At 40.9% G+C, this 19,649-nt stretch overlaps 1 protein-coding gene across 3 annotated transcripts in view; it reads right to left on the bottom strand.

Moving 5' to 3' along the window:
- lili (LMBR1-like protein) overlaps positions 1-19,649 on the bottom strand; it is a 303,462-nt gene that overhangs the window by 15,990 nt on the left and 267,823 nt on the right. For all 3 annotated transcript variants that reach the window (XR_010858636.2, XM_067137919.2, XM_067137920.2), the window contains exon 11: positions 15,407-15,522. Coding sequence is in view for 2 of the 3 variants with exons in the window: in XM_067137919.2 (XP_066994020.1) it covers positions 15,429-15,522 (94 nt within the window). In the remaining variant the exon portion in view is untranslated. The remainder of the gene's footprint in view (positions 1-15,406; positions 15,523-19,649) is intronic.

Here is a 19,649-nt window from a genome sequence, read left to right as displayed (position 1 = left end):
ACGTGTATAGCTAAGAATGCCAGACCGCCATCAACGGAGGCATTTCCAGCAGACAGACGACTTTATGAGGGGTATGGTGATCGGGCTGAGAAGGGCAGGTTGGTCGCTTCGTCAAATCGCAGCCGATACCCATAGGGATGTGTCCACAGTGCAGCGCCTGTGGCGAAGATGGTTGGCCCAGGGACATGTGGCACGTGCGAGGGGTCCAGGCGCAGCCCGAGTGACATCAGCACGCGAGGATCGGCGCATCCGCCGCCAAGCGGTGGCAGCCACGCACGCCACGTCAACCGCCATTCTTCAGCATGTGCAAGACACCCTGGCTGTTCCAATATCGACCAGAACAATTTCCCGTCGATTGGTTGAAGGAGGCCTGCACTCCCGGCGTCCGCTCAGAAGACTACCATTGACTCCACAGCATAGACGTGCACGCCTGGCATGGTGCCGGGCTAGAGCGACTTGGATGAGGGAATGGTGGAACGTCGTGTTCTCCGATGAGTCACGCTTCTGTTCTGTCAGTGATAGTCACCGCAGACGAGTGTGGCGTGGGTGTGGAGAAAGGTCAAATCCGGCAGTAACTGTGGAGCGCCCTACCGCTAGACAACGCGGCATCATGGTTTGGGGCGCTATTGTGTATGATTCCACGTCACCTCTAGTGCGTATTCAAGGCACGTTAAATGCCCACCGCTACGTGTAGCATGTGCTGCGGCCGGTGGCACTCCCGTACCTTCAGGGGCTGCCCAATGCTCTGTTTCAGCAGGATAATGCCCGGCCACACACTGCTCGCATCTCCCAACAGGCTCTACGAGGTGTACAGATGCTTTCATGGCCAGCGTACTCTCCGGATCTCTCACCAATCGAACACATGTGGGATCTCATTGGACGCCGTTTGCAAACTCTGCCCCAGCCTCGTACGGACGACCAACTGTGGCAAATGGTTGACAGAGAATGGAGAACCATTCCTCAGGACACCATCCGCACTCTTATTGACTCTGTACCTCGACGTGTTTCTGCGTGCATCGCCGCTCGCGGTGGTCCTACATCCTACTGAGTCGATGCCGTGCGCATTGTGTAACCTGCATATCGGTTTGAAATAAACATCAATTATTCGTCCGTGCCGTCTCTGTTTTTTCCCCAACTTTCATCCCTTTCGAACCACTCCTTCTTGGTGTTGCATTTGCTCTGTCAGTCAGTGTACTAACCGTTACACTACGGAGGCAGAACCGTAACAAGTCGGGCCCCTCGAATGAGTAGCTCGTCGGGGTAACACAAAAGGACCCGGAGACGCAGTCAGGAGATCGGGGAAGCGTTTTCTTTTCTGCATGAGCGTTCAAGTTCCCTGGAATCCTCTAGCAGGGAGATAGGGTTTGGAACGCAAAGAGCACCACAGTTGCAGCAGTGTCTCGACCTTCCCCTCGGACCTTGAAAATCTGGGAGAGGGCCACGTGGAGGTGTCGCACCGGCTCGTACCCATATCCGCAGCAGGTCTCCAAGATGAAGAACCTCTAGTCAATAGACTATTGTAGGTAAGGAAAGTTGGCAAATTGGATCCGTAACTTCGGGGTAAGGATTGGCTCTGAGGATCGGGGCGTGTCGGGCTTGGTAGGGAAGTGGGTCTGCGCTAACATGCAGGGCCTGGGCGAGGCAAGAGCGCGGGTGTCGGCATCCATCGTCACTTCAACGCTGGATCCGAGCTCGGTCCCGTGCCTTGGCCTCGCACGGATCTTCCTTGCTGCGAGGCCGCAGTCTGCCTTGTGGCGTCACAGTCTCCTCATGAATATAAATGTTTCTGGTACATAAATCCTTTCCAGAGGGATCACCACAACACACAGACTCATGTCGTAACAAAAACCTAAAAATGACATTTGCGGCACTTATGTCATTTTCCATTTCCACTCCTCAATTAGGTGATGAGTGCATGAATCCTCTGTTGTATTACAAGTACTTGTTACATCAATACATACAGGGAGATAGATGTGCATTTACATGTGGTTTTAAGTTAAAGAATGTGTACCGTTCATGGAATGGGACTAAAACATTAAAACACCACACATCTTAGGAAATTCTTAAAAATTAGTGCTTTTTGATGAAGAGAACATCCTGTTTGAAACACTGTGTTTCATTGGATGTGAAGGACAAATTAAATTTTGAAACAGAACATAGACCTTGCTTGATTTGATTGAATCCTTCAAATAGAAGTGAAAGCTTCTAAAATGAGATGTTGAGAAATGTACATATTAACTATGATGGAGTCAACATGTTGTTGACTTGACAAAACAGATTCTTGATTTGATTAATATTATATTCTTGGAAGAAACTGGAACAAGCTGAAACATGTACTGTAACTCATCAAGAGTACAAGTACTGATTAGGTTGACCTTAATTAACAATTTTTGTAACATAACTGTCAATATGGATCACAATGAAATTTCCTGTCTCTTGAACTCCACCGCTCTTAGGTGGGAGTGAGGGAGCATCTGTCGTCTTTCCTGGCTGACAATCTTAGCGAGTGGACGTGCTCACACTGACCTCCCATTTTATGAGAACATGCCTATCCTAGAGTAAGCACTCTTGTTTCTTTCATGTTTGGTTGTAATTTTCACTTAAATTTTAAATTTAATACTTTTCCTTAAATATGCAGAAGTATGCCCTCGGATCTTACGTGTACTGCTAACTTTTAATTTGATGATGATTTTGTTATAATACCAATATAAATTGTCCGTTATTGGACATTATAAATTTTCCAGCTAACTCGTTCCTGGTTGCCAGCGTTTCGCCCTCGTGTGCTAGGTTGGGCTCATCAGTTGGTACCTAGTATATCTACCAAGACGCTGGCTAGTGCATACCGTGGAGGCCGCTGCGTAGGCTACTTGGAGCCACCGGCAGTGTAAATGCACTATGAGAGACTTTGTCTCTTTACAAAAAATTGATACCTGCTTGGCCATCAGATGATGTAGATGTTGATTCCCAAAGGGAATCTGAAATCTTTATCCCGAATGAATAAATTTATAATATCAATATAATTTTTTTTTTTTTTTTGCTAGGGGCTTTACGTCGCACCAACACAGATAGGTCTTATGGCGACGATGGGATAGGAAAGGCCTAGGAGTTGGAAGGAAGCGTCTGTGGCCTTAATTAAGGTACAGCCCCAGCATTTGCCTGGTGTGAAAATGGGAAACCACGCCAATATAAATTGTCTGTTATTGGATATTATAAATTTTCCAGCTAACTCGTTCCTGGTTGCCAGCATTTCGCCCTCGTGTGCTAAATTGGGCTCATCAGTTGGTACCTAGCACACCTACCAAGACACTGGCTAGTGCATACTGTAGAGGCCACTGCGTACGCTACTTGGAGCCCTATGTGAATCAACATCTATATCATCTGATGGCCAAGCAGGTAACAATTTTTGGTAAAGAGACAAAGTCTCTCATAGTGCATTTACACTGCCGGTGGCTCCAAGTAGCCTACGCAGTGGCCTCCACGGTATGCACTAGCCAGCATCTTGGTAGGTGTGCTAGGTACCAACTGATGAGCCCAACCTAGCACACGAGGGTGAAACGCTGGCAACCAGGAATGAGTTAGCTGGAAAATTTGTCTGTGAGAACTGAATGGTGGAAATATAAAACATTTCAATTAAAGGAATAATTGTTTTACTACAACAGGAAACACATCAAATTGATCTCAAAAAATCTGAACAGATCAAGAAGGAATTGCTCAAGGAGGACCTAATTGTGGAGCAGGTCCATACACTCATCCATGATGATGCATTATCATCTAGTGAGAACACAGACTGCTACTTTGGAGATGACGCCCCAACATATGACGAGCAACTATCACTGCATCACGAAAGCAGTAGTTCTTTGTACACACCATCACCAATAGGGACACAAATCCAATTTCCAGACAGGCACTTTGCAGATTCATACAAAATTTGGACAAAGCACCAAGGGCAAAAGAAGGACAAATTAGACCCACCTCAACTGTGCCTTCCAAAGCATTAGCCAAAAAAAGAGAACAAAACAGTCGTTCAAAGGTTTGAACATAGTCTGAAGATGCATGCCACATCTCTGGTACAACAGTTAAACAGCGAAGTGTTGGAATATTTTCTGCAAATGTGTGCACATGCTTATTAACCATGCCTGAACAACTAAGCTCTGGGCAATGCAAAGAAAGATGTACTTTGATGTCCACAATCAATTACAGTTTAAGGTGTCCGATTCCTGGATCTGAAAGTTCAAAAGGCGTAACAAAACAGTTTTGCAAAAATTCACTCATAAAGATGACAAATCATTATGCGAGAAATTCACGATGTTGGAGGCGATAGCAAAAAACTGCCGGTAATGTGCAAACATTCATAACAACACATCAGATATGTGATCAGGAGGTGCTTAATGCCGACCAGTTATGCTTCAAGAAGGAATTCCATTCAGGGCAAACTCATGCTGTGAAAGAAATGAAGTGCCCTGGTTATCTATATGAGACACCTATCTCCAGAGTGATACCATTGCGTTTCAATGCACTCCTCTGTTGGTCTTTAAATTAATTTTGTTCATTAATGATGTTTTAAACATTTTACGTGTGTTTTAATAATTTTAATGATTTAGTTGGTATGTTTAAATATTAAGGTGTTTGAAAAAATTTAGAGGTTAATTAACGAGAGCAACGGTGCATTGCTCGTTGACCAGGCTGGCACAGCGAACAATGCGGTTTGGTATGTGGCAAACCTGGATAGTCACCCATCCAGGTATGATCACACCCAATGTTGCTTCAATACTGCAAAAGGGGACTGTACCGAATGCACATTACGCAGGTACATACATATATATAAACAGTGGTTTATATTTTTAATATAAGTGTGCAGATGTTAAACTTGAAAAAACAATATTTGGCCTGCCTCTGCAACCTGTTTTCTAGTGTTTCAAGGTATGAGGATGGATTTAGCTCGGGCTTAAGAAGGCGGCGTATTGGAAGTGAGAGGGTGTGGGGGTAGCTTGGTATACTTGGCGGGAGTGAATTTCTTGGCAACAGGGCCTCGGCTAATCCACCGAGGTAGTACTGAAGTGGGGAGGGGGTCTTGTTAGTGACAAAATTATTAACTTTGAAGGCGAGGATATCAGGGGACGGGAGTTGGAGGGCATGAAATCCTGGGAGGAAGCGTCCCCAGCCGACCGTGCCGATCCTGCCCGTGATCGGATTGCGACGCTCTCGGCTGAACCAATCAAACGGGGTACCACGGGCCAGATGGTGAACCACTTCACATCCAAAGGAAAACCATGAATTCCACGGTCCAAGGAGGCGAGTCCACAGCTGCAACGAGAGGGGGTAGATCATGGGTACCCTTGTGTTCCCCCCCGATAATCTGGGGAGGGAGGATCCATGGCACATTAGGGGATTCTGTGATATGGGGACAAGGGAGGGAGGATCCATGGCACATTAGCGTATTCCGTGTCATGGGGACCTGAGGGAATGAGGATGCATGGGTACGTGGGCATTTTCCCATGGGGCCTGCAATAGGGATGGAGGGGTGTTTGAAACACCAAAAGGGTCAAACGCATGTCTCTATCCAGATGCCACTAATCACAATCGTTAAGCATCTATGGTCAGCCACTGCACTGTTCACGGGGTGTGATAATGCCTTTCACAAGGTCGAGAAATGTTAAATGTCCTCACAACTTCAACAATGAGCCTCCACTATCATGCCACGTTCAAAGGACAATAATTCACTAATTCACATCACTTTATCATGACCAGAACACACAGCACTCACCCTTGTGATGTCAGATCACACCTGATACTGATCTGGGCAATTCCGAGACATCACAGTATGGTGGCGCCACCAACTGTTACCTTTAAATACTGCTAACCCATGCATACCTACCAACTTTAAAAAACCAAAAATCAGGAGATTTTTGATATGAAAATCAGTAGAAATCACATGTACTAATATAATTTAATTTACTGTATCCACACAAGATATTAGTCACTATACTCTACATACTATCAAGGCAAACTCAAACATTCTACACAGGTCATTAACATATATTCTACGAGGAACTGCTTTTATCAAAAATTGGTGCTGTAATCTGATTTTCCCTCACGTACAATGACTTTTAATATTCTAACCAGCCAATGAGTGGGCAGTTTATTTTTATTGTCTACAGTAATATAATCGTATGGTTCATGTTTGTGGGTTACTGTAGTCATGTCCTAGTTCGTGAACCATGGGCAACGGCTGAGTGGCCTAGTAAGTGGTCCTGAGAGTCGGGATACCAGTTGCTATGGAATGGGAGTGGGCATCTCAGACATATTCTGAGTCGTGGCCCTCCTTGTGCTCAGGCGGCTAGGACTATACAATTCACCGGTGGTCCATAACCAGTTAGAGGAGAGATCCTCACTTGAACTATGTGCAAGTAGGGCAGCATCCTGCTTCATGAATTTACCGCGCTCAGAACACTTTAAGCAAGCCTCGGACCTATGGGAGTAATGGAGTCCCACTCCCATTTGACAGGCGAGGGACTCCTTGGAAACAACTTGGCGAACGAAGTGGAATTTGATGGGGAGCTATCAATATTAATGGGGCTTATGGAAGAAAGAAGGTAGAACTGGCTGAGTCAGCAAAGAGGATGCATCTGGATGTGCTAGGAGTAAGTGATATTCGGGTAAGGGGAAATAATGAGGAAGAGATAGGAGATTATAAAGTGTACTTGACGGGTGTTAGAAAGGGAAGGGCGGAGTCTGGGGTAGGGCTCTTTGTCAGGAATACCATTGCACGCAACATAGTTTCTGTTAGGCACGTAAATGAGCGAATGATGTGGGTAGATTTGTCAGTGGGAGAAATTAGGACAAGAATTGTGTCCGTGTATTCACCATGTGAGGGTGCAGATGAGGATGAAGTTGACAAGTTTTATGAAGCATTGAGTGACATCGTGGTCAGGGTCAACAGCAAGGATAGAATAGTGCTAATGGGCGATTTCAATGTGAGAGTTGGGAATAGAACTGAAGGATACAAAAGGGTGATTGGTAAATGTGGGGAAGATATGGAAGCTAATGGGAAGCGTTTGCTGGACTTCTGTGCTAGAATGGGTTTAGCTGTTACGAATACATTCTTCAAGCATAAGGCTATTCACCGCTACACATGGGAGGCTAGGGGTACCAGATCCATAATACACTATATCTTAACAGACTTCGAATTCAGGAAATCTTTTAGAAATGTACGAGTTTTTCGGGGATTTTTCGATGATACAGACCACTATCTGATCTGTAGTGAACTAAGTATCTCTAGGCCTAGGGTACAGAAAGTGAAATCTGTCTGCAAACGAATAAGGGTAGAAAATCTCCAGGATGAGGAAATTAGACAGAAGTACATGGATACGATTAGTGAGAAGTTTCGAACAGTAGACAGTAAGGAGGTTCAGGATATAGAAAGTGAATGGGTGGCATACAGGGATGCTGTAGTAGAAACAGCAAGGGAATGCCTAGGAACAACTGTGTGTAAAGATGGGAAAAGGCGAACATCTTGGTGGAATGATGAAGTGAGAGCAGCCTGTAAACGTAAAAAGAAGGCTTATCAGAAATGGCTCCAAACAAGGACCGAGGCAGACAGGGATTTGTACGTAGATGAAAGAAACAGAACGAAACAAATAGTTGTTGAATCCAAAAAGAAGTCATGGGAAGATTTTGGTAATAACCCGGAAAGGCTAGGTCAAGCAGCAGGGAAACCTTTCTGGACAGTAATAAAGAATCTTAGGAAGGGAGGGAAAAAGGAAATGAACAGTGTTTTGAGTAATTCAGGTGAACTCATAATAGATCCCAGGGAATCACTGGACAGGTGGAGAGAATATTTTGAACATCTTCTCAATGTAAAAGGAAATCATCATGGTGGTGTTGCAAACAGCCAAGCTCATGGGGAGGAGGAAAATGATGTTGGTGAAATTATGCTTGAGGAAGTGGAAAGGATAGTAAATAAACTCCATTGTCATAAGGCAGCAGGAATAGATGAAATTAGACCTGAAATGGTGAAGTATAGTGGGAAGGCAGGGATGAAATGGCTTCATAGAGTAGTAAAATTAGCGTGGAGTGTTGGTAAGGTACCTTCAGATTGGACAAAAGCAGTAATTGCACCTATCTATAAGTAAGGGAACAGGAAGGATTGCAATAACTATCGAGGTATCTCATTGATTAGTATACCAGGCAAAGTATTCACTGGCATCTTGGAAGGGAGGGTGCGATCAGTCGTTGAGAGGAAATTGGATGAAAACCAGTGTGGTTTCAGACCACAGAGAGGCTGTCCGGATCAGATTTTCAGTATGCGCCAGGTAATTGAAAAATGCTACGAGAGGAATAGGCAGTTGTGTTTATGTTTCGTAGATCTAGTGAAAGCATATGACAGGGTACCGAGGGAAAAGATGTTCGCTATACTGGGGGGACTGTGGAATTAAAGGTAGATTATTAAAATCAATCAAAGGCATTTCTATTGACAATTGGGCTTCAGTGAGGATTGATGGTAGAATGAGTTCTTGGTTCAGGGTACTTACAGGAGTTAGACAAGGCTGTAATCTTTCACCTTTGCTGTTTGTAGTTTACATGGATCATATGCTGAAAGGTATAAAATGGCAGGGAGGGATTCAGTTAGGTGGAAATGTAGTAAGCAGTTTGGCCTATGTTGATGACTTGATCTTAATGGCAGACTGTGCCGAAAGCCTGCAGTCTAACATCTTGGAACTTGAAAATAGGTGCAATGAGTATGGTATGAAAATTAGCCTCTCGAAGACTAAATTGATGTCAGTAGGTAAGAAATTCAACAGAATTGAATGTCAGATTGGTGATACAAAGCTAGAACAGGTCGATAATTTCAAGTATTTAGGTTGTGTGTTTTCGCAGGATGGTAATATAGTACGTGAGATTGAATCAAGGTGTAGTAAAGCTAATGCAGTGAGCTCGCAGTTGCGATCAGCAGTATTCTGTAAGAAGGAAGTCAGCTCCCAGACTTCGTATGACAATAAACCTCGCAGCATAATTTAACAGTTTTAGAAAACTAAAGTTATATATAAGCTGGACAAACCGCCATGGGTGTACAACAACGGAGTCATTATTTTAACGGATTTTAAAATGGATTGCAATTTCATCTACCATATTTTATTTTATATTCATCTGTGCAAATGTTATAGTGTGTTTTTAAAGTTGTTTTAAAGTTATATTTCATATTCACCCATGCAGATGTTATAGTGTGTATAAAGTTGTTTTAGGGTTTTATTGTGTTTGCCCGATTTGACTTTATGGCTGATGATGGCACATATCTGGTGCCGAAACTAGTACCTCATTTGAACGATATGTGATTCTTTCACATTAATAAATATCTTTGTATTGAATAGGAAGAACACTCTTAATTTTTAAATATTGTAATCCCACTTCAATACGGATCATGAAATTTCTAAATATTAATGATCTCAATTTACCAAATATTAACTGAGAAGGGAATGCGAACAACATAAAGAATGACTAATAAATTGAAGCAGGTGATCTCAATTTACCAAATATTAACTGACGAGGGAAGTACCCTGGCTCGAACAGCTAAAACTGACAGAAATTGGGCTTAAAGTATACAGTTATACCTATGTTAATAGCTATCAAGACCATTCATTTTTAAAAGTACGTATTCGGTCGCCAGCGCCATCTGAAAATCAGCGCACAGGCCGCGCTGCATTGGAGCTGTACACGAAATGCCTGTTAGTCAGTTGTAGTGTATCGTGGTATAGTGCACACACAAACGTCCGACATGAGTACGTGGAAGCCAATCAACCCTGTGAATGTTGTGAAGTTGCTGCGCGAAAAGGTACGCCGATGCTACACACGGGATAGTGAAGATGTAAGTGGAGTGGAGGATGGACCATTTGCATGCATGTTATATGATATCATAACGCAGAAATACAATGGATCTGTAACAGAACTAAATAACGACACATGACGAGTAATGGTGACTGTGAGGCGGACGGCATAGAAGAAACAGCGCATCAGTATGAGGGTTCCAACCGTACCGACAATCCAGTAATGGAAGGAAGTACCCGTGACAGTGATTTACCTCCTTCACCCCCAAAGCGTGTACGAACAAGTGTGATACGGAGTACTGATGACCGAACATTGGACATTTATGAGGATTATTATAATCGCGGTTACAATTAAACTAATGAAGCGTTATAGATGCATTAGGTCGAAATCAAACTGCAAGGCAATTTTAGATTATGTGACGCGCAAAAGGCAAGACCCAGGTCTGTTCAAGGGAGACAAAACATTAAAATTGAAGGCTTTAAAAGAGTCTGTAAAAGCATCATTTGACAGAGCTAGAGATAATGGATCCGTGGTCCACTACTGGCACATTCAAATGTGGACTCTGGAGGCCACTAGAGCAGTTTCTCCGGACAATTTTAAAGCTTCATTGCATTTTGTCAGGGCCTTCAAAGACGAATATAATATTTCGTCCAGACATATCATTATGTTCACGGCTCGCAAAGAGATAGAAGAAGAGCATGTTATTATACAAACAGCAGAAACATTTGTGGCAGACGTGAACATGTTTATTCCAGACGGGAATATAATGAAGGAATGCATATGGAATAGTGATCAGAGCCAATTTTTTTAATGAACTAACGTCTTCTGCAACACTTTCAAACAGAGGGGAAAATCAACAGTTCCTCTGGTACGGTGTGTGCATAGCTCTACGCATAGTTACACAATTGATATGGCTGTGTCCATTAATGGCAAATAAGTGAACAAGCTTTACATTTGTCTTCAGAGAAAGGATGGAAGGTTTGGTCCGCAGGTTGCAAAGAAACTGACAGGAATGTGTCCAAGGAACATCCATGCTGAAGCGAGTAAAAGTGGAAAAATGACTAAAGCACATATAACGAGCGTCTTTAATTCGGTCCTCGCTGAACATGTTGGTGAGTGAGGTCTATTACTCTGCGATTCCTGGTCAGGACACAAAGACTACAGCGTCATTGAAGAATGTTTTCCAAATAAAGATATTACATTGAAGATATTGCCACCAAAGACAACCAAATACTGCCAACCTTCGGATGTATATTTTTTTAGGCAACACAAGCTCTATGTCAGACGTCTTGTTGATTTTGTACGTTTGTAAATAGATACCACGCAGGCCATGTTACATGATCGATACTTCATCATCCGTTTTCACTCTGTCATTTACAACCAACTATGTACACCGAGATACAGACCTATGTTAACATACGCATGGCAAAGAGCAGGTTATGATGTGGATGTTCCTGTTAATTCGTTTGATAATGTGATCACCTTAGCACTTGAGTTTGGACTATTGCAATGTGGGAACATTGTAAATAATGTATTATGTCTATATGTTGCCCTCATTAAGTGTGCATACTGTTCCGTTCTGCTGTGTTTTAATCACTTCATTGAAACTCCACATTTACACTTGGACGTTGAATTAATGACAATACAGTATCTTCTATTGTGGGAAAGATGACTATGTCAACACGATATTGCATGTGTTAAGAATTCTTGTTGCAAGCACGTGTTCAATCTTTTCCCAGATGATACTGCACCACATCTGTTTCTTGTTATTACGAGTATAATGGTCCGAAGTGCCTGATGCACGGTAGTTTATGTTCCGAATTGTGTTTCTACAATGTTTGTACGTCGTAACTTCCAAACTTTGATTGTACACTAATGCGGGGTTTTACAGATAAATGCTCTTGATGGGTAGTAGAACAGACATATCTTCGTATGTTAAGTGCACTTCCAGTCGGTTTTAGCCGTTCGAGCTGGGGTACTTCCCTCGTGAGAAGGGAATGTGAACGACATAAAGCATGACCAATAAATTGTGTCTAATACGGGAAGAACACAGAAACAGAAAGGAAAGGAACCAACTAGAGGGAAAAATATTCTAGACGTCGTGCTGATAAAACTAGATGAGCTCTATAGAGAAACTGAAGTGACAGATGGTATAAGTGATCTCATGAAGCTTTTCTTTTTTAGCAGTTAAAATAAAGGAATGGTGTAAAAGTAGGACTGTTAGGCAATACCATTATGGTTGATAAGAGAGGCATTGGGAGATTTTTAAGAAGCAAATACGATCAATGGAAAATGGTAAATAAAAATGTAAACAGCCTATGGGATGAATTTAAAGCAATTGTTGAGAAGTGTGAAAAAAGGCATTTACCTTTAAAAGTGGTAAGGAATGGTAAGGATCCATTATATTATAACATGGAAACAAAGAGATTATGAGGTGGAGATTAGAAAGAAATAAAGTTAAGAATGGCTGTGGGAGTACAGAGTTTGAAGGAACTTAGGAAAATTAATTTAGCATTTTGAACATAATCATTTCTTGATTATATTTATACAGTTGTATTTGTATCATTTGTTTTTCTCATCAATTCTTGTATTCATTGTATTTTTCATAATTTCAAATAATTTGGAAATTTATCAAACACAATTCCTAACTCCTCCTATAAATGAATGTTTGTCCCAATATTCCAACTTTATCCTCTTATTGTGATTTTTCCTACTTTTAAAAGCACCACGCAAACTTATTTGTCTACTAATGTCTTTTCTTGCCAACTCTCCAATGACAGCTCAGAATGTACTGCTTGTATAGAATATATAGAGATTTGAAGATTTTTCCACCCAATTAAAGCCAAAAAAATCATATTAAAAAAATTGTATTGATTGGGTGGAAATCCTCAAATCTCTATACATTATTAATATTCAAAGTCAATACGGAAGAACAATGACATTTATAACATACTGCTTAGTCAAGCAGTTCGTCTCTTTTCTCCCAAGTCTTCCCAGCCCAAACTTTGCAACATTTTTAGTAACGCTGCTCTTTTGTTGGAAATCACAAAGAAAAAATTGTGCTGCTTTTCTCTGAATCCTTTCCAGTTCTTGTATCAGGTTGTCCTAGTGAGGGTCTCATGTGCTTGAACCATACTCTAATTGTGATCTCACCGGGCGAGTTGGCCATGCGCGTAGAGGCGCGCGGCTGTGAGCTTGCATCCGGGAGATAGTAGGTTCGAATCCCACTATCGGCAGCCCTGAAAATGGTTTTCCGTGGTTTCCCATTTCCACACCAGGCAAATGCTGGGGCTGTACCTTAATTAAGGCCACGGCCGCTTCTTTCCAACTCCTAGGCCTTTCCTATCCCATCATCGCCATAAGATCTATCCGTGTCGGTGTGACGTAAAGCCCCTAGCAAAAAAAAAAAAAAAAAAAGTTGTGGTCTCATTTACATCCTTACTGAAAATGACAAAATATAAACCTACAACCTGTTTTCCAGTCATTGACCGGGTCAGGGACGTAATGAATGAATCATATATAGGCTATTAGTACGATGGGGTCACCACCCCAAAAGTGATTTATCATAGATGCTATGAAATGAGAATGGTGAGTGTTGGTGGAATGAAAGATGACAGGGAAAACCAGAGTACCCAGAGAAAAACCTGTCCTGCCTTTGCTTTGTCCAGCACAAATCTCACATGGAATGACCGGGATTTGAACCACGGTATTCAGCGGTGAGAGGCCGACGCGCTGCCATCTGAGCCACGGAGGCTCTTTACATCCTTATTACAACCTCTACATACCCCCATAACCATATGAAGAGATCTGTAACCTTTATTAACAATCCTGTTTACGTGGATTACCTCAATGAAGATCTTTCCTTATATTAACACATAGGTTACAATGATCCCCAGGAGGAACTCCCACACCATCAATACAATAATTACGACCAAGAGGACTTTCTGAAACTCTTTGTGAACTTCACAACCTGACTTTTCATCTCGCAACAATATCGAGGTCTTTAAATTATATAGTAATTCACTTAACTTAATACGAGGCATGTTTCTTAAGTAAGTACCGTTTTTAAATTTGGCCGCTGCATTGCTTCGATCGTCGTTCAAAGCATGCACGTTCAGTATGTACATCTGTAGGACAGCCACAAATGCCATCATGGAAGCATTAACCCGTATTCACATTTGTCTGTGCGTATTGAAAATGCCTCCGACAATTAACAATCCTGCCGAGTGTGAAGTAGGAGCTGTGATTCTATTTTTAAATGGAAAATGTGTGAAAGTTGCTGAAATTCCTCGGCAGATTAGTGAAGTGTATGGAGAACACACTATGAGCAAAGGAATGGTAAGAAAGTGGGTTAGAGCATTTAAAGAAGGCCGTACTAATGTCCCCAAAAATAAGCATAGTGGGCGATCATCTGTCATTACTGAAGACTTGTTGCAAAAAGTTGATGCAAAGGTTCAAGAAAACAGACGCTTTACAATTTCCTCATTAAGTTGTGAGTTGCCTGAAATTTCAAAGGACTGTTCTTTATGAAATTGTGTCAGGACACTTAGATTATCGGAAGCTGTGCTCACACAATCCAAAACAAACTGCTTGTCATGCTCACAAGGGGGATTCTTTTGCTTCATGACAATGCGTGACTTCACACGGCTAATCGAACCTGAGATCTCATCACTTCATTTGGTTGGGGACAGTTTGATCATCCTCCTTGTAGTCATGACCTAGTGCCTAGTGACTACCCTTTGTCCTTGCTCCTAAAAAAGCATTTAGGAGGTCAGTGCCACGATAACCTAAAAACAACCGTGCGGCAGTGGCCGGCACATCAGGTGGCAGATATCTATGAGGATGGAATTCAGAAGTTGGTTTCACAATATGACAAGTGCCTTAAAATGCCTGGAACTTACGTTGAGAAACAGTATAAGGTACAGGCTTACGTGTAAAAAAAAGAACTGTTTAAAAAATTACAGTACTTTTTTAAAATATCAAAACGGTACTTATTTAAAAAACACGCCTCGTACACAGTTCTTCTAGAACTTCAATCCTAACATTAAAGTTTGTCTGAGCATAAAATGGTACATTTTGATTCTGTCATTATCAACTGAATTCAATCAATCAATCAATCAATCAATCAATCAATCAATCAATCAATCAATCAATCAATCAATCAATCAATCAATCCTTCTTATGCTGATAATAAATTACAAGAGATAATTCTCTTCAATACTTCACAAGAGATAATTCTCTTCAATATTTCAAGCAAAAACCACACCCAGGCGACTGGAGTGGGACAATGATGATGACTTCAAGCAAACATTATACTTAGTAACTATTTCCTTTCCATAGTGATGGGTGTGGATTTTGCTTGAAGTATCAAAGAGAATTACCTGCTGTAATTTGATAGACTATTAAAGAAAAGGTATAAAGATGGAATGCTTCTCACAAACAGAGATGCATGTAAACATGGTACTGGTTCGAGAGCCAAGAGTATTTGTTTGATGTTACTGGAACTAGTTCTACCCAGATTCATCATCAGTACATCCCTAGTATTTATAATATATACCCATAACATTACACTGGAAGTACTTACAAACAACTCCACCTCCCTTAGATCAGTCTTCCTTCATTACAGGGCTTGAAGTACTCAACGATGAAGAGTAATGTAAAGGCTTCTTGCTTACCAATGTTGCCAGGAAATTGTGGAGGCTACAAAAGGTAATGAAATATGATTAAAATAAAGCACTTCCTGTATCAAAATAAGAATAAAAGTGAGAATAATTATAATAATATTACTAATTTTCTATCCATTGCTTGTATTATTATTAGAGTACAGTAACTTACAGGTTTTTTACAAAATAATTGTTTCAGTAAAAATTATATGTACAGAATAAATCACATTTAGGCACAACATACATAGCAAAATTCAGTTCAGATTCAACTTTGTTTACAGTTTTCATTATGGCTTTCCCCCTATCACATGATGATTACCTGAACTGTGAATGATTATTCCAAATTCTACACCATTGTATAGGAGTATTGATTTTTAGCATTTTGAAATCAGAAATTTAGCATTTTGATTTGTACATTTAAGATTTTGTAGTGTTTATATACACTAGACTCTCGCTAATATGGCCATTCCTTGCACAGAGGGGTGCCAAATTAGCAAGAGCGGCGGATTAAAAATATCGGAGAAATATAATGGAATACGTACTGCACTTTCATTAAATCAAATGTTACATTGTAACATTCGTATACTTATGAAAGGTTTTAGGCGCCAGAGAGAATGAACTATTGATACAAACATCACGAAAAAGAATTTGCACCCTTCTTTTCTGAAGAGGGATCTTTGGTTTACTGCAACAGAGGCTATGCTGAAACTAGGAGTACTGCAATATGACTCTATCCACTGGAGACGTTTTATTGATACCTCCAAGTGTATTTTGAAGTGTGTCTTTCACAATGAAAACAATCTTGCATCAGTTTCCACTGCACATTAAATTTATTATTTAAGAAACATATGGGAATCATGAAATGATGATGTGTAAAATAAAGTACCAGAAACAAAAGTGGCAAGTGTGTGGTAACTTTATAGGTATTCTGTTAGGTCTACAAGCACATTACACACAGCAACCCTGCTTTCTATGCAAGTGAGACAGTCAAGCAAGGTTATGTCACTGAATACACAAGCGATGCCACACAGACAGTGGATTGCAGGCTTGAAAAAAAACACAAAAGATCTTGTTGAGAAGTCCACCATACTCTTTACCTCTGAATTAGGTCCTATGAAGCAATTCATTAAGGCTGAAAACAATGAAGTGAATGCTATTAGTGTCTGAAAACTTCTTTCTGATGCCAATTTTGAAGAAGTTATGTGCACAGTAGAACAATCAACATGGAAAGCATTCTGGGATGTAGTCCAAAACTTTCTTGGCAGGAAACAGGATCCAGACTACAAAGAAAAGGTGGGCAGAATTCTTGTTTAATTCCAACATTTAGGATGCATTATGAGCTTAAAGATGCACCTGATACATTCAAATCTGGACTATAGTAAAACCTTGTTAATTCAAAGTCGCTGGGACGCAAAAATCTGACTTCGAATTACATGCTTTTGAATTAACGGCCAACTCAAAATTCAGAAATGCCAACCCCTGCCGCGTCACAAAATATTCTAAGACCTGTTACTGCATGCAGTTAACCTTGATTTACAGTTTAAACCTTTCAAATGCGATAGAAAAACTATTTCCAAAATGTATCCAACAAGGTGCATTTATATTATTCAAATAATGCGCTGGGATAAATCACTGGCAAACATAACCTCACTCAATGAAAAAAAAACAACATACGATTCAAAGACGAGGACAAATTATGCTAGCTCCCCTGTGCAAATGCTTTTATTTTTTGGATTACTGTACTGTTTGCATTTTTTAGACGTCATGCACTTGCATGGAAAGTGCCCTATGCCCTTAAAACATTGTGGCTTATCGAATTTTCCTATGACGAGCGGAGGAAGTCTCTTGCTTCCGTGTGCACTGCAACACAGTACAATGACCCCTATCCTTGTACGATTTCGTGGCTGGCAGTTCTCTCCTCTAAAAAGTCTGCTTGGGCTCAGCATTTTAAAAAAATAGAGCAGTTTCATTGACATTGACAATATTGTTTAGTGCGTACAAATTGATTATATGAGCCACGCAATTCTGCTTCTCCGCACACTGCCTGCTACGTGATATTGTATTACAATTTCACTCAAACTTAGCAGATATGATGCACACTGTAGACACGCCAGAGTGAGTGAAAGTGCAGAAAGCTACCCCTGCACATTTCGGAAGACACTGATAAATTTTTAATTTACTCTATAAAATACCGCTTTTTAAAAATGTAAAGGCACTTTTGAATTAAAAGTCTTATTTTCAGTAATGGAACTGACATTGTTCTTCGAATTACAAATTATTCGTATTTCAAATTAATTCAAATAACATGAAAAACCATACTTCATGTTTCCGGGAACGAGACCTTCTTCAAATTACACGGGATATTGAATTAACCAATTTCGAATTATCAAGGTTCTATTGTATTTCCTTTAGAACCCAGGAATGCTGAGCAAAAAGCAACGCAAAGAAGTTTATTAAAGTAAGTCAAGATATCATAAAACTGAAACCATGGACTTGCCATTCTAGAACAAGTTAGCAGTAAAATAGTAGGTACAAATCTGTGTTTCTTGATGCTTTTAATACAGTGTTTATCTTCAAACCTGTTTACACAATACATTACTCAGTTTTATTACTAGTGGTAATGTAGGAGTGTTCAGATGAGTAAAAATAAGAAGGAAAAAAATTCATGCATGTCGTCCCTGGAAAGGCAAACTATTGCAAAGGACATTTGTCAAAATTGAGGTTACGGATGTCTATATGTCAATCAGACTCCACTGCACATGCTGCTAGAGTATCTTAAGCATTAAATGAATCTAGAGAGTAAAAACAATGTTATAAAAAAAATTATCGTAACCACCATCAGTAATATACAGAACACCAGGTTACGTAAGCGCCTGAGTCAGAATCTTGTAATTTGCGTACAGTTTATCGTACGGGACAAGTTTGTAATTCTGGAGGGAATGTGAGATGCGTCAGTTTCATTGTTCATGACTGTAGTCGGTCAACGCTGTAGTACACGTTTTATAACTGCCTCAAATATAAATATATATATTTTTTTGCTATTTGTTTTAGGTCGCATCGACACAGATAGGTCTTACGGCGACGATGGGATAAGAACGGCCTGCGAATGGGAAGGAAGCGGCCATCGCCTTAATTAAGGTGCAGACCCAGCATTTTCCTGGTGTGAAAATGGGAAACCACAGAAAACCATCTTCAGGGCTGCCGACAGTGGGGTTAAAACCCACTATCTCCCAGATGCAAGCTTACAACTGTGTGCCCCTAACTGCACGGCCAACTCGCTCGGTGCCTCAAATCTATTTGGCATTTGAAACATAAGGCAAAGCCTACTGGCGGACTTATTGCATGCTGAGTAATGGCTAATATACTAGTCGAATGCAGAAAAGGGGTGGGAAGAAAAGAAAAGGTGCTGCTTCTTGTGACAGACTTGACTGAGCAAGAACGGTCAGTTGCTAATCAATCGATTCTCAAATCGGTTCATATCCCTACCGTCCGTGCCCAAAGTGAATAATGCCGCTGAAAATTCTAAACTGAAGTTTGTGACAACAAGAGGAGAAATACAAGAGATTGTTCAATGTTCATAGTTTTATAAATAAGGAAGCTGAGGACAGAAACAATAAAACACAAGAACAGTATAGAATGGAATTGTTGAAAATACAACAAAAAATAGCAGGTGCAACAAAAGTTTTGTAGAGGACAGTCAAGAAAATTTTAACCGAGCAAGTAGGCCATGAGGTTATAGCAGCGCATCTGTGAGCTTGCATTCGGAAGGTAGTAGGTTTGAATCCCACCATCGGCAACCCTGAAGATGGTTTTCTGCGGTTTCCCATTTTCACACTAGGCAAATGCTGCGGCTGTACCTTAATTAAGGCCACAGCTGCTACCTTCGCAATCCTAGGCCTTTCCCATTCCTCCGTTGCCAAAAAAAAAAACCTTCTATATGTCAGTGTGACAAACAAGTAGCTACAAAAAAGTAGAACAGAATAGCACAAGACTGAAGAAACTTCATTTGGTACACGAGGAAAAACACAGAAAGGGAAAAAGCGTGTTATGGATTTTTAAGATTTAGACGCACAATCCATTAATTTCACATTCTTCAGAAAACAAATCCATCAATATCTAAATTATGATCTATGTCAGGAAAGAGCATTGACTTCCACAGAGGTT

Source organism: Anabrus simplex, chromosome 1, assembly GCF_040414725.1.
Source record: "Anabrus simplex isolate iqAnaSimp1 chromosome 1, ASM4041472v1, whole genome shotgun sequence".
Lineage (NCBI taxonomy): Eukaryota > Metazoa > Arthropoda > Insecta > Orthoptera > Tettigoniidae > Anabrus > Anabrus simplex.
Note: the sequence above shows the minus strand (reverse complement) of the source record. Positions and strands in the feature narration are given on the sequence as shown.